The 25,413-nt window shown below is 34.9% G+C and overlaps 1 protein-coding gene across 4 annotated transcripts in view; it reads right to left on the bottom strand.

Annotated features, from left to right (window-relative positions):
• LOC100878591 (uncharacterized) overlaps nt 1-25,413 on the bottom strand; it is an 85,303-nt gene that overhangs the window by 39,816 nt on the left and 20,074 nt on the right. The window contains exon 1 of one of the 4 annotated variants that reach the window (XM_076532065.1): nt 11,197-12,469. The exons of 2 other annotated variants lie outside the window; for them this stretch is intronic. In XM_076532065.1, coding sequence (XP_076388180.1) covers nt 11,197-11,231 — 35 coding nt within the window. In that variant the 5' untranslated portion in view covers nt 11,232-12,469. Of the gene's footprint in view, nt 1-2,549; nt 2,897-11,196; nt 12,470-25,413 lie in introns of those variants that run through there. One more of the 4 variants, XM_076532066.1, reaches the window with a different exon arrangement.

Here is a 25,413-nt window from a genome sequence, read left to right on the forward strand (position 1 = left end):
TTTAAGAATTAGAGTTGAAAATTATCTGAGTTAAGAATTAATTGAGCTGAGAATTAGGTTTCATTTAATGTTTGAATATTTTGTATTTAGTAGTAGCTTTAATATTGAGTCGATTTAAAACTTTGCTGGACAAACTTTAACCTCTCGTGCATTCGTTACATTCACTCGATTGCGTAATTCCATAAATATTCATCGAATATTTCATACATTTTATAAATGTTACGTTGATAATTCATGGCATTAAAATTTTGCATTTTATTTTCGACAAAGAACATTTACACAAAAATTCTTAAAAATGTCTCAAAAAAAAATATTATAATATTTAGTACCTTAGTAAAAACATAAATAATAGTCATAGCATTATTGAACATATAAACCAAATAAAATTGTTACAATGATTAATAACATTTTACTTCAAACCTTTTTTGCCACACAACTATATTAAAAGGTATACTCAAGTAATTTCACAGTTAAGATTTATTGAATTACAAGGCTTGTTAACTTCGTTCTTTAATTTTATTTGCAATCTAGCCATTATGTTGGTAGTCCCCGTGTAACGCCTGTTACGAGTTACCTTCACGGTCACGATTTCGATGCCGTGAAATCGTTCGTCACGTCAGCATTTGCATCGATTATTTTCCTAACAGCCTCTTCTTTCCTGTCTAGAAATTATTGTTTCTTGTGTGGCCTCGAAACCGCGTCTTTCATCGTTAAAATTTCTCTTTTATTCGACGCGAGCCACCGTGCAAACGGGTTACTGACGCAACTGAGAATGCGCCATCGGTATCGCGTAATGACCGATAATTAGTCGATTGCATAACTATCGCTATTGTCGGATAACACGTACAAATGAACCATTAGGAGAAGATACGTTCCGCGAACACGAATTACTTGCGGACGGTCTTTCGATTCGTACGCGAAAAAGCTGGAAGTCAAAAGTGCGAGATCCTCTTTCATATTTTTTAGTAAAACTTACTTGAACAGATTTATGCAAAATTATCTACATCTTCTAAAATTTAATATTGGACATTATTTTACTGTTATTTGCAGGTTTATATAGTTTGTTTATATTCTAGACATTTATTAAATATACAGTTGGGAACCTAACCTAACCATTCGGTGTCAGTTTTGAATTTTAATATAAAAGAATTTTTGAGTATCGTCTTCCTGATGTTATTAAAATTTTACATATTAATTTTGTATAAATACTAAATTATTATATAATTGTAGTACTCTACCTATATATCTCCCTATGAATTTTCATGCAAGTCACAACGAAAAAGAAAGAAATAATTATCAAACTCAATATATTGTATTTTTCAATCCTGCAACGTTGGACATAACGGGAGTCTACCGTCAACACAAAACACAGTCACGTCATTTAAGTGTTTGTTTTGCATTCTATAATCTCTCCATTCGAAACTGTTTAAACTGAGGAATACATGTGCTGTGAACGTTGTATACAAGCTTCTTGAATATAATTACACGTCAACATAAAGGTATACCTTGAAATATTAATAACAGAAAGTTGTGTCACAAGGAGGAACATTAGCGTCAATAAGAGACAGCTTGTAATTTATCAGTGAGATAAAGAATAGGGAAAAGCTACTGTGAAATTGCGGAATTATTATTAATAAGGAAAAGTAATTTTGTGTTCAATAATTTTTATACTTGAGGATCTACACCGTCTACTGTACACTTCAATTTTTTATTCAAATAATAAAAATTAGCAAAACAGTGGAATCCTCAATATTCTGTATTTAAACATTTAAAAATTGTAAAAATTATTTTAGTAATTATTAAAATATTCATATGGAGTTATTAAAGGTACTATAGTAATCATTTTTTATTATAGCACAAAATCTTACAAAGTTTTTTTAAAATATGCAGATATTTGTGTAATGTAAAAAAGTTTGAAATCTGCTGTACAAAACAAAAGTTATATTCTCGTAAATTCAATTATTAATTAATAAACAACATAAACCATAAACCATAACTTTAGAATATCTAAGAAACATCAGAAGCAGTAAAATGAAAAATAATTTTATCAGTCATAAACCAATCAAAATAAGTAAAAGTAGATTTTTTCATAAAAGGAAGTAGTACTACAGGAAAGTAGAAAACGGTGTTAAACAAAAGCTAAGTAGTCAGAAGAAAGTTTCCACCTTTTAATTTGAGCGATCGTTAGACCGATGCATCATCGATCATGTAGAGACAGTTGTTATGAACACTCGATGAAGTTCCAGATACGTGCAAATGAAGATTAATTTTTTCGATAAAGTACTGTTCCATTAACCCACGTGGCAAGTCAATTTCAAGATCTAGGATTTTCACTTCCGTGTGTGTATTCATTATGGCAGAAATTGTTCGAAGACATTCACCTATCAATACCCGTCATTTGATGTCGGAGAGGTCAGCTATTCATTCGTATTAGAACGAACGGTATTCCTCAGAACCTCATTGTATCAATTCATTTATATTCTATAGAAAACATTCCTTACGTAAGGTACAAATTCAAGTTTCGAAAAATGAGAGAATGAGTCACTTACGATGTGTTAGGTTCTTCGCGGAGCATCACTGAAGTGCACGATTTTAAGTTCAAGAAATTCTGGGTCACTCGAACTGTTAAACATTGTTAATGCATTTTTTAGTTGGTCACAATTTTTTAATCTAAACTGAATTCTTCACTTTTAATTTGTTTTGGAGTTTTGTTAGTTATTAGATCTTTTAATGTAATGATAGAAAATGAAGATTTGGTTAAAAGCAAATGGCGTCCGTTCCGCAAATGGAGTCTCTTAAAATCAACTTTAAATCTTGAGAAGCCGTTTCAATTATTCCATACGAAGTTCTCCGACGAATGTATTCCTAGAAGAATTACGAGGAATAAAAGAGTGACGAAACAACCGAATCGTACGTTTTGTTAGCAAAATGAAAACTGACAGCCACCTCCCCAGTAACCGCTCGAATGACAGATAAGATTAGAACTCGAACTGTATATCCCAGAATAAACGTCACGCGAGTCATATAGCTTCCCACTTTTTTTCTTATCAATAAAGAATTCATTATTTCCGTTGTTTAGTAACATGCGAGGGCAGGGACGATCGAACTCGCGGTTTTTACGACGCATAGTGTGTAATAACAGTTGTATAACCTTGCTATAATAGCTGGAAAGATAAACTTGGATAATAAGTATGCGATCTATTTGATCGATTATTCCGAATTTCTACCTGCTTATCGCTTGGGTAATATTTGTCAGAGATAAAAGTGAACTAGTGTGTACATAGAGACTGTACCCTTCGAGAAGAATTTGAAATTCAAATATCCTGATACAAAATATCTTTAGATCAAGTTTGACCTTATTGTTGTAGTTGAATTGTAAGATGAAATTCAAAATTTAACTTCTACATGAAATTCAAAATTCAACTCAATGAACTTTTACTTTGTAATTGAATAATTTTGTATGAAGGCAAGAAAGATACATAACCTATACTTTAATTTCGAAGGATAATAACTTTGTATAAGATGAGATTATATTATATAAATGATTTCATTTTATTTTAGATTTAAGTAAATAGTTATATATGTATATATTAAAAAGGTGAGTTAGCTTCATATCTTCAGTGACATGGTACTAAAGAAATTATTGTTGAATCTTAAAAGTGAACTATAAAATTGTGTTTCATATTTTCAGACAATTTTAGGAGGAAAATAAAATAATTTTTTACAATAATATATACTTGAATAAATGTGACAATAATATAAATTATATTCGATAAACTTCTCATTTTGTATTTTATATGGAATTACAAAATAATCTTCCTACGCTGCAAATATACAAAACACACGAAATATGAAATTATAAATTAAAGTGGAACTAGTAATTAGAACATATAGACATAAATTTGGGGCACAATGTATAGTAACTATCAGACAAATAGATTTGCAAATAATATATCGAGAACAGTGGCAGAAGAAAATCTCTGAAAATCGGCAGACTGTTACAGAAGCCCGTTAGCAAAGTAGAAGTCGAACGTAGATAACATCTACGAGCATACAAACGTTTACATAATAAGTTTATATTGAACTATGACGTGCTTTTGAAGCTAGCGGAAATCGCGTGTACGGTGTAGAATTCACACGGCGAGGCAGAAACGCGTGACGAAACCGTCGCACTTTACGCTTCAAGATGGTGTTTTTGGGTCAAGTGAAACAGTTAAATGGTCGATGCCTTGTTTTTGACCTGGCGTATGCAGAAATCCCTGCTTCTTGTTTAAAAAGCAGGCTAACGAAACAGGACTTCATTTTCCATCTTTTGAAAGGACTTCATTCTTGATATGGTCTTCTTTTGAAAGTTTACTTTTCTTCTTTGTAAAATTATTCAATTTATTATTCAATAAGTGGATGCATTTTACGCGGTAATTTTGTTTTAACAGTTGTGTTTGTGCAGGTTTGTTTTAACAAGTTTGTGTGACACAAATAAAATGTGCAGATAATGTCACATTATTTTTATCAGATGTATGTGTACTTATATTATATATATGTAGTTATATATTGTTATATTATATGACACTGTATATTCAGTCACCACAGGATTTATATTATGATGGTTCCTTAATGTTAAATTACAATTATTACAATAAAACATAACATGTTTGTTTAGAATATGTTGGTTCAAATTGTAAGATACAAGGGTACATAGATGTGGAGTTAAAAGTTCGACTACCATACTAAAAAGACTATTTAAACAATAAACAATCTTTAACCAATTTTATTTATCACTTTAACAAATCTAGTAAAAGTAATTTAGTCTAGCAAAAGTCATTTACTTATTCATCTACCATCAGTTAAATAGCAAGTTCAGCCATCGATATAATCGATACTTAATTTCTTTAGATTCTCATTTACGTCTACCATATATCACTACTTCATCTGTTATTAAATATTTCATCAGAATAATAATCAATAACTCAATTATAAGATATTGCTTCAACATCATCTGTCATATAAAAATCCATATGTGACTCATTTCAATAAATGTGCCATTGTTAAGACTGTATCGAAATAAATCACGCACCGTCATCCAAGGGTTAAGTTCCTTGTCATCCATGAAACGTTCGACCTCAAAAATTATTCTGTTTCTCGATGTTTCAACAGCTTCTTTCATCGTACGAAGCACGTTAGAAGTAATACGTTAATAGTGGTTTGTTCTTACGATAATTAACCTTGTCGTCGTTGAAGAGTGATTATTCTTACGCAAGACGCATCATCGGAACCAAGGGCTTCTCGCAAGAGCCGCGGTTGATTTACGATTTGATCGCCGATATATCCGCAAAGTTATTCGAAATATACTCTTAATTACCGTGAAACGACTATTAAAGTAACACCGCATTCGATAATGATCTATTTGCTGCGAGTGTTTGTAAACGTTTCAAAGGAAACACTGGTAACTGCAAACTAGATAAATCACCAGAATTTTCTGTTCGAACGTTCGACGTCGAATCGATTTAATCTGCGAATTTATTTCGTGTGCTGGTTTCAGGATTGAGGATAATTAATTGACTTTTGGACTTTATTTAACTGGTGAACGTGTTTGCACCATGAAATGGATATCTCCATTCATTTCACCGGAAGTGAATGGAACTGTGATGGAGATTAGATAGGCGTTTATGTGCATAACATGAGTTATAGGCAGATTAGGTACCTGCCGAAAGAGTGGACTGAGTTTGAGAATTTAGTTGAGGCTTGGGAGGTTTGAAAGGAATTTTGAAATTTGGGGTTTTGGGAATTTGAGGTTTTGGAAATTTTGGGAGTTTGGAATTTGGAGAGTGAGGAATTTAGGGAATTTTGGAAGTTGGGAATACGGGAATTTGGGGATTTTGGAATTTGGAGATTGTGGAATTTGGGGATTGTGGAATTTGGGGATTTTGGGATTTGGGGACTTTGGAATTTGAGGATTTTGGAATTTGGGGATTGTGGAATTTGGGGATTTTGGGATTTGGGGATTTGGGGATTTTGGGATTTGGGGATTTCGGGATTTGGGGATTTCGGGATTTAGGGACTTTGGAATTTGGGGATTTTGGAATTTGGGGATTGTGGAATTTGGGGATTTTGGGATTTGGGGATTTAGGGATTTAGGGATTTTGGGATTTGGGGATTTTTGGATTTGGGAATTTTGGAATTTGGGGATTTTGGAATTTGGGGACTGTGGAATTTGGAGATTGTGGAATTTGGGGATTGTGGAATTTGGGGATTTTGGGATTTGGGGATTTTGGGATTTGGGAATTTTGAAATTTGGGGATTGTGGAATTTGGGGATTATGGAATTTAGGGATTATGGAATTTGGGGATTGTGGAATTTGGGGATTTTGGGATTTGGGGACTTTGGAATTTGGGGATTTTGGAATTTGGGGATTGTGGAATTTGGGGATTGTGGAATTTAAGGATTATGGAATTTGGGGATTGTGGAATTTGGGAATTTAGGAATTCGGTAATTTAGGAATTTGGAAATTTAGGAATTCAATGACTTAGAAATTCAGAAATTTAAAACTTCAAAAACATGGAAATTTGCAAATTTAAAACCCTAAAAATTCAGTAATTCAATAATTCAAAGATTCAGGATCCCATCATTTCCAAACCCCAAAAATATCAACTTATCAAACTTCACCAAAATGGCGGCCTTCGCGTCAATCCTGCCAAGAACAAAAAATACACAATTTGTCCGATTCGATCGCCTAAATTTGATCACTTACGGTTATTGTGTCCGTTTCAAGCTTATACAACCTCGTAAAAAAAAGGTAGCGAAAAACTTGATTGCCTCTGCTCTGATTCCCAAACAGACCATTTGGCTGTCTCCACATTTGGCACGTGTACCCTATAATCGATCGATAAACTCTCTTCCCAAAATTACCAGAATCCCTGTAGGTATAAATGGAGCAGGTCTTCGACATGCTGTTGACCCGGATATATTTTTTCCGTTTAAACGGGGCTACACACCCTCCACGAAAATAGGCTTGGTCGATCAAATGACCAACTGCTATATCTCTATTTATAGACATTTTCCCCTATCTCTAGTAGAGCGGTGTAAGTACACAGATAACGATATCTACCGCATCCTTGCATCTGAAGGAAGGTCCGATATATCGAAGGTTCGATAGTTAATCACGAAGGGTGTGGTTCTTGAACGTAATCGCTTAGCTGATATCTCGCAACCTCTTTCATCTTTATCTGACCATAAACGAACATGGAAAAATAATTGAGCTGAATTGGGGCAATAAAACGAGATCTGATAGACCAACCCATTATCTAACCGAATTTTTTGCGGGAGTGTTTGAAGATAATTATAGATACGTAGATAACGAAGCGATTAAAATTCTGTCAAATCTTTGAGAAGTGATCGATGCTTAAGCTTCATGAGATAAGTGCTATTTGCATATTAATTGCTTGCTTATATATAATTTAAGCGGTGTGTAATTACTGCTTGATGTATATGGTCAGTAGAATTAATTGAAGAATAACGTTGAAAAAATGTATGCGAAATAACGTGGTGTAGAACGTTCTTGTAGCTGCAAGTAGCAGATTTATGTTTATGCAAGATTTATGCAACATTGGAAAATTGCGGCTTTTAAGGACTTCTTGTCAAGGTATCGGTCTTTAAGTATTTTCGTAAATCATTATTTTAAAAGATCAAGTTTCATTATTTTAAAAAATCGCTTAAAGATTCAAAGTTAAGATTTAGTACTGAAGTAGCATGTAAGTATACAGAAAATTGATAGTGAAGTTGGAGTAATAATTTAATAAACTAATTTCCTAACAAAATTTATTTGAATTATTTACTATTGAAATTCTAGAGTAGACTTGTCATTTATGAATTGTAGGATTGTTTCTAGTTTGTATATCTTTATTAGTACTCTAATTTTTTGAAGACGAGTTTTGATGTTAGGAAACCAGTTCACATTACTTCTACAACTTCTCGAGTGATGAAAATTTGTTCGCTTTCCTAATTTTATTAAATTATTCGTTTGTTAAAATGAATAATCAGTATATGATTTTGTTAACATTCATGGTTTTATTAACAGTTAGGGTTTTATTTCCAATTCGCACGATCTCCAAAAATCAGAAACAGCCAACAATGCGTAAAACCGAGCGTAATGCTTTGCTCTGGTGAAATTCAAGTTAAAACGATGAACAATCACGATACGAATTTTTCATTCATAAGAAATATTATTTTCTCACGTGGCGAGCTGTTACGTGTACATAGAAACGGTATTTTCGAAACGTTCCACGGTGTACTGTAAGAAAACGTTCCGTCCCTCTTGACGCGCAAACAATAAGCTTATTGATGGGCGTTCTTGCTTTTACTGCAATTGCTTTTATTGCAATCTCGTATTCAGAGAAAGGCACGGCATGGGAATGGTAACTCGCGCATCATTCGCTCGTGATTCCCTCTCTATTTACTTATTCATAAGTTGCTGTATTGATCCGCTCAAATCCGTCATTTTAATTAACCTTTTCCCAACAGCACTCTCGTTTATGAGTTATAGAACTGTTACCGGTTTCACTTTTACCATTAAATCGATACTATTGTATATAAGCAGTGTATTCGTATTGTGTCAAGCAATTATTTACATCTGATCTTACAATTAGTCGCCATTTTATTCATTTTATGTGTAGGATAGACATGTTATCTTACAGTCGTTTCACTTGAAAATTACGTTCATATAAATTTGGTTTATTTCATACATTTTGACAATTGAAAACTTGGAAGTAAAAATGGAATATAATGTATACATATGTTTATGCACTATACCTACATACATACATTTTGACCATTAAAAACTTGGAAGTAAAAATAGAGTATAATGTATACATATGTTTATGTACAATACCTATATACATATATTTTGACAATTAAAAACTTGGAAGTAAAAATAAAGTATAATGTATACATATGTTTATGTACAATACCTACATACATACATTTTGATCATTCAAAACTTGAAAGCAAAAATAGAGTATAATGTATACATATGTTTATGTAGAATACCTACATACATACATGAACATGATTTCTATGTCCTTATATTCCCATGTATCTAGATCTCTATTGTATACCAATATTCCTATTTATCTAGATGCCTATATGATTACATTCCTACATGTGTAGATCTCTGTATGTACATTTAGATCCCTAATCTCTATTCTCACAGTATGAAATAAAAACTTAAAATTCCAGATAAAAATGTTAAAATATCCATATGTTAAAAATATCCAAATATTAAATATTAAAATATCAATATGTTAAAAATAGTCAAATATTAAATGTTAAAATATCCATCTAATAACTGAACCTCTACAGTGTCAACATTTAATTTTTCCTTAGTACCAACGCTACCAAACAAAAACATTTTAAAGCTTCCTAAAACTCCTCAAAAATAGGAATAACACCAAGATGGAAGGTTTACGAGTCACGTTCTGTGCTTCGATGTAACGCGTGAACGAGGGTGAAATAGGGAACGGAAACGAGTTGTTTACGGTCAGAACGTGGTCGATGTAAGACTCGCAGTGAAGGTCTCGAAAAGTAGGTGATTCGACGTAAGAACTTGATAGAAAAAAAGACCAGGAGATCAGTGAAACGAGAAGATAGTGGCTTGTAACGAAGTTTTCAGTTCCTATTCGATCTTTCGATTTACACAGTAACGCTCTAACGATTTTTGTTTTTGTGTCGGATGTTTTACCGAGTCATTGAATTCCGGAAATACGTATTTCGAGGTATTAAGTGGGAATCTGAGAAAAAAGAAGGGAACGGAGACTTGTCGGGTGTAGCTGCGACTATTCGTCAATGGTGGCTGGTGAAAGTACCGGATACGTTGGGAAAAAGGAGCAGAAATTGCGAAATAACTCCATGGTATACGACGATAACTTCAATCCGTAAAGTTGAGACGGTTCGAGTAAGAGAACAGGAGATACTATTTTTACAAAATTTTTTAATAGTTTTATTAATTGTTCGAATCTTAATTTTTAGGTTATTTTATATGTATTTGGTTTATTGTGTTTCGATACTAATCTGCATTTAGGCATATTTAAAATTTGTTTAAGATGTACATGAAAAGATACATAAAATAGTTTTCATTAAAATTCTCTGTTATTTAAAATAAATAATTTATAGTATGATTTCTATAAGCAAATCAAAATTACAAAGATGAAATGAACAAAGAATTTTGTACAATATTAATTCACGCAGACATTGGATTTTCACAATTATTTTTTTCACTTGTACCAAGAACGGAAATCGGTTAATTCTAAAAGAGTAACATTTCCCAGTTTGAAATCAAGATATTCCTTCATAAAACATAATTAACGAGAACGAATCGATTTTGTAATTATCTGCTGGCAATTACGGGAATTGAAGATTTAATGTAAGACGATCAGCTTAGACATTAATATCAGAAGTTTCTTCTAGACGAGCACCGTCATAAAATTATAATTAGCTTGGGTATACTTCATTTCCGTAGTAAGTTGCTGTCAGTAAAATACAAAGATTATTTCTTTGATATGGGAACAACTTTCGAGATTTGAAAATTTTTAAAATCCACAATTTTTAGGTTTTTTATTTTTCAAAATTTCAAACTCTTTATTTGAATATATAACATCAAATCATATACTCTATTTGCATTCTACTAGTATCATCAACGTATCTCACCAAATATCAATAAATAATATAGGATATTGATTATTAAAGACAGACAGGATAATCAATAATCCCGTCTCCTCGAATCTCAAATTCAACAAGAATTCTTCAACAAACCCCACAAAATCCCATAACATAAAAAGCCACTGCTGCAAAACACGCAATGAAGGGTAACACCGCGTATCATCACCATCGTTTCATCTACATCTCGCCCTTCCAACGGGCTGTTCCCGACGCTCCGACCGGAAAGGGGTTCGAAACGATCGTTTCCCCATAAACGACAGCATCGTAAATTCCGTGCGGGCACCGAAGCTCGATGGAACCATAAGTCGGTTCAACTTTAGACGGGCCGGTTTAAAATGCAGCCGCGGAAAGACGGGGCCGGAAGTGAAATAGAGAAAAACGTCGAAGCGAAAGCCGTAGACGCCGGAACGTATGGCGAAAGGGAGACGGTTATTTTCTCCGTCTGTCTCCCCCGCCTAAATTTTTTTTCTTTATTTTTCCTCTTACCTCACGCTGTAGGACCTTCCCGGTTTGGAGGTCATTGCACTGTTCGAAGCCGGGTGGTTGCAACGGGGTGGCCAACACGGATCGATTTTCCACAACGACGTTGAGGCGCCGGGAAAAATCCCCTCGTCGCTTTCTGTCCCCACCCTCCCTTCGATCTGCGGAATCCCACAGGTCTCCCACCGCCGCACAACTACGCTTCTTGGCACGTGACTGCGACGTAAAAACTCGTATTTGCTACGTCGCGAAGCGGAGCATCCTCTTCAACGGTAAAATCGATCGGGCAACCCTGCTCTGGCGCCAGACCGCCCACCTCCGATCCTTCCAGAATCGCCGCCAGGATTATTCCGTAACGACGAGATATACGTCCTTTTATTTCGAATGACGCAGCTGAAGTTTATTTACTTATCAAGGTCGTTTTGAAGTTCGCCGTAATCGAACGACGCAGATTAGTGGCCGATCCGAATGTGATCGATGGATCGACAAGTTACGTCAAGGACGGGGATCCCTCGTGGCACGAATCGCGCGCAAACAGATTCCACGTAGTCCAATGTCACGGCTCGCCACGCGGCCCTCGATCGTCTCTGTTTGCACGATCAGTTATACTTCGCCAGTGCCACCGGCAGCACGCTTTCGACTATAATCGCCGGTATTTCGCACTTCCCTCTCCTTCCGGTTCCCTCGTGATTGCGACGTGGCTTCTGGAACGATCGACCATCTTCCGATCTTTAAATCTATCTCGTTGCCCTCAGGCGAGGGCGAACCCTCTTCTCACAAACCTGGACTTCAATATCCATTCACAGATAATCTCCATAAATTGAAAACTTATTAAACTTATTAATTTCCGAAAACACTTTGAAGGTCGATAAATAAATCGTAAGATAACTACATAAATACATCGATAATATGAAACAGATGGAATGTCCGTTACGCAATCCCGAGGTTATCGGGACCGAATCACTAGGAACCAAAACACGAAGATCGCTGGGCGATAACAACCCCTTAGTTCCCACAAATTAACCCTTTAAATTTGCGTGACCTTCCGCGAGACATCCCGGAGCGAAATGAGTCGTGCACGACTGGCCACCCTTCTGTCCGTTCCCGAAGGGTGGAGAGATGACGATCCGGTGATTCCGGGAAATTGATGACGTCGCGAAGGGAACGAGCGTCGCGACGGTGTGTGTGGCAGCTGCAACCACCGGAGACTGTCAGCCACGTTTTCTTCTATCGACCGTATCGCACTGCGGCGACGAATAGCACTGGCGGCTTTACCTCGTGGCGCGCAGGTTTCATACGGGCGCGCGCGCGGGCAAGAGCGCACCCTTTGTGTACGAGAGTACACACAGGTGGCGGATGCGAAACTGAATGTCTGATACGACAGAAATGCTAATTATGGAATTCGACGTTTGGTTCTTTTGTTTTTCGGGAAATTTTTGGGTCGAGGTGGGAATGTTTGGAGTAGGGTGAGGTTGGTGTTTACGTAATGGATGTAATATGATGGTCGGTACACAGGGCGAATTGGTGATGGAATGTGAATGTGTAATTTGGAATTTGAGGGTGGGACCAGTATTTTGTATGGGAATATGTATGGTAGCGGACAGGTTGTGACTTTTGAGAACACGGTGGAAATAATAATGAGGTGCGACAAGGAGAGAAAGTTGATACTGAATATTTCAAATTTCTGTATCCGAATAATAGTTTTCAAGTTTTCAAATTTTCAAATTTAAGAACTTTCATGTAAAAAAGTTGAAGAGTTTGAAAATTAGGAGAATTATTAATTTTATGATTTAGACAGGAATCTGGGAATCTAGGAGTGTGGGAATTCGAGACTTAAACAATTTAAAAATTTAAGAATGTAGACATGTACAAATTTTGGAATGCTAGAATTTAGAAATGTAAGAATGCAGAAATGTAGGAATTTAGAAGTACGGCAATTTGGAAATGTAGGAACTTGGGAACGTAGGAATTTAGAAGTGTAGGAACCCAGACATGACAGGCCGTACAAATGTAGCGATTTGGAAATGTAGGAAGCTACGAATGTAGAAAGCTAGAAATGTAGAAAGTTAAGAATGTAGAAATTCGAGAACATAGAAGTTTGTACACATAGAAATTCAGAAATATAAAAATTAAAAAATACAAAAACCCACAAACCTTAAAATTCCTAAACACAAAAATTCAAAAGTATAAAAATTTCAAAATATACTAATACCGAAATATAAAAATGTAGGAACTTAGAAATCTAGAATTTCAGAACACTAATTTAGCAATCTAAAAATATAGAATCGCATAAATTTTTAAATTCGCAATTTTTCAAGTAGAGCTTCTCTACGACCACCTTAAAAAATTCGTCACGTTCGAACTGTAAAACGTGGGAAAACAGAACGAGGGTGAAAACGTGCCATGCTATGCATATATAGTGATATCTCATTTGGTGCATCCGAACATTTTTAGGTTTAATCCTATTTTCTTTGATTATCGAACAGTTTATTGCTTCAATGTTTGCGTGCTTAATTTATATTCTCCCGGTAGAGACCTACATCTCATTATTCTTCGTAATCGTTATTTGCCCGCTTCCGTTCGTGATTAATGAACCCATAATTAATATCCCCGGCATTGTACGCCGGAGTTTAATCAAGGTTTAAGGGCGTTTAACCTTTTCTGCCCCTAATTTGTTTTTACAAGTGAGAAAAGTGTTTTTATATCTCGTGAATCATCGAAGTACTCAACCTGTAATATATGGGCTGTGCGAAACTTTCGATTGTATCGATAGATTATAGAGAAAGGTTAATGATTTTAAGATAGACAAAATTGAATGTTACTACTTTTTGTATATTTATTAACCTGTGGAATATGAAGGCCAGTTTTTCTAAATTAAATGTAGTGTAATTTTTTAGACATTCGCTATGAGAAAATAAATATTGATCCATGAGCTAGATTTATTAATACATAAAAATATAATTCTGCTCTATATGTATCAATTTGTCTATCTGACGATCAATACATTAAATTATGCTCCGCTTGACACCATTTAACTTTAATCTGAAATGTTCGGTATAATCGATAACTTCGAAGATATAGGTTATGTTTGTATCATCGACGAGACTGTAAGAATAAGCTCATGAACTTAACAATATATTAAAACCGAAAAGTTTTCCCTTCTAATGTACTAATCCTCGTTTAAGAAAATTCTAATGCGCACGAAAGTCGATAAGGTGGCAATATATCGAAAGTCCACTGTATCTTAATTCAAAATCTAAAGTGATTCAACCTACACATGCATAATCGCTAAACGCTATATGATATAACACGTGGCATCTTTGAATTAATAACATGACTTTAAAACGTCAAGAAAATTAATGATTTCATTCGAAATCGCACGGGGAGAAAGTGTTCGAAGCGCAGAGGATGCTCGAAGATGCGACGTGATTAGCCCGCGATATAAATTTTCATTTAATTTTTTAACGAAGTAAACCTCGCAGGTTGGAAACTATGCAGAGTGAGTCTGCGCGATCGTTATGGGAGCAATTAGCAAGCTTGCAAAATATTCGCGAGTTGGCAGCCGGCCATGTTATCTGCACAATAAACTTACAGATAATTCCAAGGTCCGCGACTGCACATAACAAGCGATTCGTAGGAATGCTACTTACGAAACTATAACTCGGCGAGATTATGTTAGAAAATTAATTACGGAAATGCTTCGCCTATTAATAATATGACTAAACATTGTATTCACGGGAATGGGACACTTTTTGCGACTTCTCGAGAATTATGGGCACGTGCTGTTGCGTATTTGAAATAACTTTATAAATTTCAATGGAATATTATTATAAATTTTCAAATTTTACTAGGTACTCATCATATTGGTAATTCATCAATTTTTCAATCTTTCCATTTTTCAATTTTTCAATTTTTCAGTTTTTCAATTTTTCAATTTTTCAATTTTTCAACTCTTCCATTCTTCAATTCTTTAATTCGTCCATTCTTCCATTTTTCAATTCTTCAATTCTTCAATTCTACAATTCTTCAATTCTTCAATTTTTCAATCTCTCAATTCTTCAATTCTCCACTGTTTCAATTCCTCAACTCAACAAATTTTAGATTCCAATCGCAATTACACCAATTTATAGACAAATTGTTTTTCCAATATCATGATATTCATACTCCCTTTAATCATCATCTCTCATAAGCCAGAAACAATTACAATAAAATAATTCATAAACGTACAATGAAAATAAACATCCAGCAGATAATTTGTATATAACGACAAATAATTTCGTCACATTCAATGTTATAGACTTTTAAGGCGTAGAATACTGAAAGGAAAGTTACTAATTACTCAAATAAGAAATGTTCACCCACATAATAAATCAAAGCCTGATGTTTATTGGCTTCAGAACAACAGACATGCAAGCACATTTGCGAGGAACGTGGCAGAGTTCTTATTTAGAAAAAGTTGGGTGTGTCGCATAACTGAGTTGGGCTAAATGGGGTCTGCTAAATCCGTTCTGAAATGCATAAAGAAGAATAAAATAACCTTTCGTCATCGAAGCGTACGATATTTATTACCGATACGTTTTCTATAATATTTCTAAACAATCCATATTTATCCGCGTACCAGAAAATTATCTTCTCTATTGGACGCTGAAATAGCTCGTATAAATAGATCTCCGGGTTTCATCCAGAAACGATTAATTCGCGTTTAATCAAAGCTAGCGTAACATCGGTTGAACGTCCGGCAAAAGGAAGCTGAAGACTAGTTGCCAAGATTAATCGTTCATAGGTGAAGTCGAATTCTCGAGGGGTTCAGCCACCGCCCAGTATCGCTTAATTACCTTCGTAATGAACCATCGACCTCGATAACGACCAATTAAATCAGATGGTAAACGATTGATTGACTGTTGGTTGTCCTGCGTTCTCTGTGATGGTCTCGTTTTGCTTCACTTGTTATATATTAGATGAAATGGTGGACTTTGGATTAGTTATATAGGTCATGTGGATTATATAGGTTAAATAGATCATGCAGATTATGTAGATTGTAGAGATCATATGTATTGGTTATATAGATCATACAGTTTATGTGGATTACATAGGTTATGTGGGTTTTGCAGGTTATGTGGGTTGTATAGGTTATGTGGGTTATGTAGGTTATGTGGGTTGTGTAGGTTATATGGGTATTGTAGGTTATATAGGTTGTATAGGTTATACTGATTATAGAGGTTACATCAAATTGCTAGACCCTAAATTTCTGCATTCTTCAATTGTTAAATTCCTCAACTTCTTAATTACCAAACTTCCAAATCATTAATTTTGAAATCACAACATGTAAGAGCTCCCAAATTTCCCAATTCTTAAAATGACCAAAACCACAGAACTTAAACTACCCTTATGAAAAATCTCCACAAGGTACCTACACACAATCTCAAGAGCCTCTATCAAAATTTAATATCAAGTGTACCATTCTGAATAAAATCGCACGTACATTGTACAAATCCTAGATTGATCAAATACCGACCCACATAATAAAAGGTCAGCGAACAGAACGGCATACACGACTTTTATCCGCTTCGATAAAAAGCAAACCTTAGGACAATCTTGACCCGAGGTTAAATATGTCGTGTTAATTATCAAAGCAATCCGTAACGAGGCTGCAGACTGGCGATTAATTAGCAACGTTCAGAAGGTTGGCGTTTTGCGCTTCGATTTCGTTGAACAGTGAACGTTAACGAGCGATTCGACGCTTACGATGAACGAGATACGAAGTCGGTGCTTATGATGCACGCGAGCTTATTACTATTAGGTGATGAGAACGGAGACGGTAAACGAATACCGCATTTATAACGTCTCGCGAGCACCGGCACACGAGAATCTGGCCAACGGCCACATAACTCGGGTTTCGCTGGAAACGCGAGCAAATCGAGGAACAAGAAGAAGAATCAATCCGAGCGGTGGCCTACGTACGAACGCGAACTATGCAGAATGCGTAGAAGGGGAGAAAAAATCACGCGTGACGTTCGCGTGAATTATAACCGCGATCAGTTTCAGTTCTTGGATACATTTCACTCTGAAAGGGGATATGGGTTTTAGGTAAAAGCGGATCGCTTCTTTACATTATCACGGGATTACTGATACTGATGCTGATGATGTTCAAGTATAAGCAATTATCGATTATTTCATTTCATTGTATATTACATTATTTTACGTTTCTACGTCAGTGATGGATCGAGTGTCAGGTAAAGAGTTAATGAGTTGGTGGATTCAGAGTGATTAACATTGGAGGTAATTCTTATTGGAGATTTAAGGGGATTTCGTGCTTTGTAGCGTTTAAACATAGGGGTGTCAATGGGGTGGACATTGCGGAATTTTAATATTTTCATTTTGAGAGGTTTGGAACTTTGGATTTGGATAGTTAGGAATTTGGCAAATTTCGGAGTTGAAAATTTAGGTGCAAAAGATATGTGGGATGCAGGGATTTAGGTATGTGGGATCTTAGAAGCATTGGATTTTACTGTATAGGAATTTGCGAACTTGGAAATTTAGGTGTATAGGAATTTAGGTATCTGGATTCTTAGAAGCTTTGGATTTGACTGCATGAGACTTTACGAACTTCGAAATTTAGGTGTACAAGAATTTAGATACGTGGGATCTTAGAAACTTTGGACTTGACTGTATGAGAATTTGCGAACTTGGAACTTGACAAACTTGGACCTTGAAAATTTGGAAACTTTAGAACTTACAAATTTGAGGGTCATCCTCTTCATCATATAACCCTCTAATTCCCTTTGATTCTACCTTCAGGACCGAACTAATTTTCTTACTGAATCTCCGCAAAATAGCACCTAACAAACGTAACAGCTTCCACCTCATTAGCCACAATCCTCTCCAGAGAAATACCAAATTGGCTACAATTGATTCGTTACGTTCGTCCTCGTTTCGTGCGAACTAAATTAGTGCTTCTAACACGGAGCACTAAAAATTAAAATATTCCTATTTTTATTTGTTATCAAATATGAGAGGGGGAAAATTTAGGGAGTTGTAACGTGAAAATTGAATACCCTGCAAATTTTCAAAATGGACTCTTATGCAGATATTAAAATATTAAACATAACCTAGGACTTTTTTACGAGTTGGAGCTAATTATTGTTGCAATATCAAGACAAATAAGGAAAATTAAAGTGTCAGATATCTCTTGAATTCAGGTTAGGTTGACCATGCAAATTATAATCGATATTAACCAAATTCAATTGATGTGACTATAATAGTCAATGCTGTGACTATAATTTTGATTTACTGCACCCGAAGTGTAATGTGCCTCATGAGTGAGTCAAATCATTGTAAGTCAAAGGATCAAACACTTCAGCAGTAAGTTTGAAGACTTAAAATGGCGGTGTGAATTTAAAATTCTCAAATCTACATCCATGAAAACATTAAAGTATTTACTACCTTCCAAAGTTGAAAATTTGAAAACCTAGACCTTCCAAATCATAAAATTTGAAGATCGCCGACTTTTCTAGCACCCGAATTCAGTTTTCCGGCGTAGTTCGGACTTACTGAATTGCGTTCGCGCGGGAAATTTAAATGGGGGGCATAAATTCACGGTCGGTGGCGTTACAAGATCAAACGCCGATCGCGGTGTTTCGATGCGCGACATAAACAGGATTCCAGGACGGCGCGTGGCGTCCGCGTCTATCGGGAATTCACGGGTCGCGGACACAAAGAAAGTCGCAGCGGAATGCTGGGAGTTCCAGACGCGTAAATCGTTCAGCGCCTCTCCTGCGCATAGGTGTGGACCACCGCAGGCCAAATATAGAACCCGTCCAGAAATATGTCTTTCGGGCCGCACTTAAAATCGTCGCTTCCGCCGTGGTTGTCGGGGACTTCGTTACCTTTAGGGCCATTTTCGCCGCCTTGTCCTCCGCGTTTTTACGCTCGGCTTCTCGGCCCGAACCGTTCTTCTCGCGGCTCAACAGAATCTGACCACCCAGATAGGAGGCTCGAGGGTTACGATGATGGATTCTCTTGAGAACAGAGCTTTTTGTGACGAGATGTTTGCATGCTTATTCATGTGGGGAAATGATGTCTTCGTTGCCGATTTTGATGTAGCTGTTTTTGATAAATTTAGGAGCTTAGACATAGATCTAGGAGCTGCCTCGTTTTGTTGCTACTCGTTATTTCGGAAGATTTTTAATATTTAATCTTTCGATTACAGAAAGTAGTAAATTAGTGGAGGATATTGTTATAGCTATAGCAAAGATGGTAAAGTGGTAGGATGGTAAGCTCTTGAATTAATGTTGTGGGAGTTCAACTCCCTTAATGATCAATAACGTTTCTTTCCAAGTATTCTTTCTCTTCCTTCTTTTTTCACGTTATTCCAATCTTTTTCTTGAAAGAAACAATACTTATTCCCTAATGGTCTTCCTCATATTTTTGCTTCACTGTAATTGTGTTCCACTACTTACAATATAAGATCGCAAAAACAACGTTACACTACATGTACTCCCCTATACCTTGTTAACAGTACATCACACATGCATTAACTAAAATGGAAGATAAATAGAATTAAAACAAGAACTAATGTTATAATCTAAAGGAAATTATGGACATATTTACATGTACATCCACTTGTAATTTTGTGAACTATATGTGTATCAAATTGTGAGAAAGACAAATTTTTATTAAGATGATTATCAAAAAATTTTGTAATCTATCAATGAAGGGAATATGAATTTTTGTGTTTCGGGACTTTGCTCGTAAAAGTCGAATGAGAAAAGTATTCTTTGAAAGAAGAGATTTTTGTTGCGTGATTCGGGTAGCAAAAGAAGTTTGAGATTTTATAGAGGCTCGTTTGTAAACAGAAGCAGCAGGCGGAGTAATTTAAGGGTGAACGTGTTCTGGAGGCCAATGACATAGGGCGTGACTGATTCTTTCAACAGATTTAGATCAGCTTCCTTGTTATACTTTGTTCGAAGACCTCCGACATTCTTGTAGCACGTGTTCCTCGCATTATAATACGTCTCTTAATATATAATCTTTGATGGAAATATATTTGAGTTACTTAAAAGATATTTGAGGTAGAATCAGTGATATGAGATGGTAAATTGAAATTTTGATTAGAAAATGAAGTAATTATATTTTGAATAATTATAGTTGTAATTGTAATTATAATTTGTCTGTCTATTTAGGGTTGTTTTTGTGACATTGTACTTTAAATTTTAAGTTAATATTTGTATAATAGAAGTGCTATTTTATGGTGCTTTGTATTAAATTTTAGGCTGATGTTTGTAAAAGCACCTTTTAATAAATTCATAAATTTCAAATTAAAAGAAATGTAAATAGTTTAGATATTGGGAGTAAATTTAATATGCGACACTGACGGTCAACTTACGAACTAACAAAGATGGCCGACGTGCACTTTTAACATTGTAAAGAAACATGATCCAGCAATAAAACATTAACAATAAAACACACTGTAACAATAAAAGAAATAAATATATTTTTCTACTTTATCTATAACTTCAAATTATACATTGCACACTGGTACTATTAAAAGTACCCTAACATTTCTTCCCATGGTACCATTATTTTCTACTCCAAAAGAACCACGTATCAAAGCTATAAAATAAATTAGATACATTACAAACGCGATTAATCCAATGAGCGTAAAAGAGAATTACGATAGTTGATCTGACATTTCCTCTTTCGCTCGAATGATCTCGAAGACGTTCGATTTACAGATGGAAATCGATGGATTCAAATGGCAATGAGAATCGAATAAATTGAAACTCCGTGTGCCGTTATCTCTAACCTGTCTCCATGATCAACCAAGTGAATCCAATTTACTCATCGAATGAGCGATTCACGGCGCGTCAACGATCTATGGGATCGATAGATCTTCTCTCAACTGAGAAGACTTCCGCTAGAGCGAACAGAGAACGGTCCGTGACGACCAATTTCACGGTGAAACCTTCTCGAGGTGGTCGACGAAACTCGATCAGTGCTACGTAATGCAATTTGTCCGGTGGTTCTGAACTTTCAGCGAACTTGCGAACTGTTGCTTCTGCAAACCGACGGAGAACACGTATTCGCCGTTACTCTTACGTCTGCGGTTTGTCGTTGAAATGCGACCGTTGTACGGGCTGGACAAATGTTGATTTTGTACCGAATCGCTTTTAAATTAATTTAGTCAGATTTTGGAGTTATGGTAAACTGTTTGTGTTAATATAGTAATATTGATCATGTTTGATTTAATAACGTAATGTGTAGGGCCACATGTGGGGAGCATATGTGATTTAATAGTATGTGTAGTGTTGATTATATGTGATTTAATAATATGTGCAGTTTTGATCATAAGTGATTTAATAATATATGTAGTTCTGATCATAAGTGATCTGATAGTATATGTAGATTTAATCATACGTGACTTAATAGCATATGCAGTTTTGATCATAAATGACTTAATAGCACATGTAGTTCTGATCATAAGTAATAGTACAATATGTAATTTTTATCGTGTGTGATTTAGTATTATGGTATGTAGATTTAATCATGTGTGATTTAATAGTACGATACGTAGATTTAATCATATGTGGTTTAATATTATAATATGCACTTTCAAACTCATGTGGCTTGGTATAGTATATGTAGTTTTGATCATACGTGGTTTCATATTACAATGTGCAGATTTTATCATATGTGTATTTTGTCATATGTTACAATTATAATATGGAAACCTGTGTAGTTTATTATTGTAATACTATGTGCTCATCATATGTTTAATACAGTAATACGTAGTTTTGCTCATATGTGATTTACTATTACAGTATGTAGTTTCAATCACATGTGGCTTAATACCATAATATGTAATTTTAATCATATATGATTTTTAATGCTTCATCTTCTTATTCGATTGTTGTATATTAAGAGACCTATTTCAAACATCAAGATTTAATTTGAAAAAACGATATTTTTTTTCTTAAATCCCCAAATATCCAAATTCTAAAAATTCCTAAAGTCATTTCAAACTTCATAAATCTCCAAGTTACCTGAATTTCCCTAATCCTCAAATTATAAACACGTCAATTAGTGTAGTTACAAATTGTAATAAGCAAAATTACCAAACAGTCTACTCCATCGATTCCCTATTTTTAGTCGTTCCATATTACACTGCAGTAACGAGAAACTTTTTGCTGAGATATCAGTATAACTCTCGTAACGATGCTACTTTCGCGGTAGGTACTCGCGTGACACTGGCTATCGGCCGTGTCAGCTTCGAAACTACAAACGGTTTTCTGCAGCTGCAATTGTATTCCTTATCGTGGCTCGTTATGGTGTACGAGCACGCTTGCGCGTACTTAATTTCGGCGAATGTTAATTAGTATCTCGTTAGAGGAAATTTCGTGGTACCGTGCATTCGAAGAGACAACAATCAGTTTCAGTAACTTTCTTTCTTGTTTTATTGCTTTCAATTCCGACGTGAACGATCTTCAAATTTAACAGAGGAATTGAAAGTAATATTCAATATTTCAATGCATTCAAAATTTTTTGTGGACTTGTTAAATTTTCTGGTTAAAGATGTCTTTTGATTAAATTAGATATCTAAGGATCAGTACAAGTTTGCTCGCAAGCAAAATATGTTTAAGAACTGTTTATTACATGTGGATGTGAAATATGTAAATAAATAAATGTTTTCAAACAATTACTTAAAAATAGTTTTTATACTGAACATTTGTTTGAATATTTATTTTCATGTTTGCGTGCAAAGGTACATATCTCTGAACTGGACATAGTAGAAATTATTTAATTCTATATGGACATGAAACAGCTAAAGAATTTTATTTATATTTTCACGTATTACAGTACAGTTCAATTAAAAAATTGTGTTACTAATATTAGTGGTATGTAAAAAATTGTCAATTAACAATGAATCATGTTGATCACAAGTTAATAGAACTTCGCTAATAAAATTCCCTACCCATCATATAAATAGTTGCACGTATAATAAGTTCCGAGCACCACGGCTTCGAATCCCACACGATCGATTATCTGTCTGTCACCGTTACGGTTAATTCCAGTCAGTAAACACTAATTAAATGAGACTGTATGGAATCGAAGGTTAATTGGAAGTGACCGAGGTTGGATCCCCGTGTAGGTTGCGTTAATTACGGCCCAATGCATTTACAATATAGGCACGATATAACTGTTCTATGCCTTTGTTTGCTGCTTTGTACGAACGAACAATAGATTTCAATAAAGAGGAAATTTCTATTTGGGATTAACCGTTCGTATGTTACAATAGTTGACCATCTGCCGCGATCGTCTATGGGGAAACCCATAAGCTCCGTGATACTTACGCCGACTGCAATAAATCACTGCTCACGAATCAGGGTATTTTCTTGAAAGCGTGAAATGAAGATTAATCATTCACGGAATGAAAGTAACAATGAGGACGCTCAATTGCGCATTTCGGATTTGGTTAATGACAGGCTGTGTTACGAATTCACTTTATGCAACTAATTAAATATTTGCATTTGTTGTAGATTTTTGTCAAAGTGAAATTTGACAATTTAGTTCTTCAGACGTATTTTGATATAATGATGTGTTGTATGACATGTAACATGTAACTTAACGTGCATATGTAAATATACATATACATGTAAATGTACATGTATACACATATGTATGTATTTTCACATATGCACGTTATGTTACATATATGTATGTATCTATATTTACATATACATATGATATGTAACATAACGTGTATATGTGAATATACATATACATGTAAATATACATGTATACACATATGTATCTCTATTCACATATGCACATTATGTTACATATCATATGTATACATTTATATGTAAATATAGATACACATGTACATACTGGTATACATGCATACATGTAAATATAGATACATATATGTCGATATATGTATGTGTATCCACATGAGTGACTACGTATATTTACATATGAATATCATATGTTTGAATGTCTATATAAACCAATACTATAAATTATGTAACACAATTATACAAATCAAATAGCAAGAAGTGCTCTCAATACAGAAGATTAAAAAAAGAAATAAAAAGGTAAAATCATTGCACGTACTTCCATCAAGGTATCAAGATAAATACCACAGCACCGAGGAAAAAAAGAGTAACATTTTTACACGAAGGCAATAATAATGGTTATTTTATCGCAGTCAAGGTGTTAACCGTCAATTCTCTTTCCACTTGCCAGCCAAAAGATACAAATCTATAAGAAGAACCAGTTCTCGTCGAATTAAAGCGTTCGATTTCACCAGCATTGACCACAATATCGAGACACCCGAATCGCTGCAGGCGCCAAAGTGTTTAACAGGTACATAATTACGTGTGTACTATGTACAGTCAACAGCAAACCTGCCCGAGCAATATATCACTATTCGATGTGGGAGGCCATATTGACTTAAATTAATTCGTATTGTGGATTTGAAAATTTGATTAAGAATTTTGCGACGTTGATTTGTATATTTGGAGTTTGAAGAGTTGGTGATGGATTGAAAGTTTGGGGACTTCTTTTGGGGAGATTTGGAGATTTCAGAATTTTGGAGATTTGTGGATATGGGAGATTTAGTATTTGATGTCTACTTGGTGTAGGAAAAAGGATCTAAGGATTTAGGGTTCTAGATATAATGTGAAGATTTAGAAATTTGATAGACTCGGAGATTTGATGGACAATGTGGACTTAGCAATTTGGAACGAGGAGTTGTAGGTATTTGTGAACACAGGACTTGAAGATTAAGGGATTTGGGAATCTAGAAATTTGGGAATCTGGAGATTTGATCCAGAAATTTGAGGACCTAGAAATTTGATAATGTGGACTCTTGCAAGCTTAGAAATTTGATGATGTAGACTATTGCAAGCTTAGAAATTTGTGGACCTAGAAGTTTGGTACCCTAAGAATCTATGAATCTAGATATTTGAAGATCGCAGAATTTAGAAATTTGGAAAATGGCATCAACTATTTAAGAATCCACTAATTTGTCAAACTAGGTATTTCTGAACACTATTATCTTAAAACCTAAAAATATAAAAATCCAAAGATTTGATGACCCATAAATTTGATATCCTATGTGATCCTACAAATGTTGGAATAGAAATAATTCTATTAATTCAGTAAATTTGAAAATTTATCTAATTGCAAAGATGAAAATTGTCAAAATTAAGTCCAGGTCCA

This window comes from Megachile rotundata, chromosome 5 (assembly GCF_050947335.1).
Source record: "Megachile rotundata isolate GNS110a chromosome 5, iyMegRotu1, whole genome shotgun sequence".
In the NCBI taxonomy this organism is placed as follows: Eukaryota; Metazoa; Arthropoda; class Insecta; order Hymenoptera; family Megachilidae; genus Megachile; species Megachile rotundata.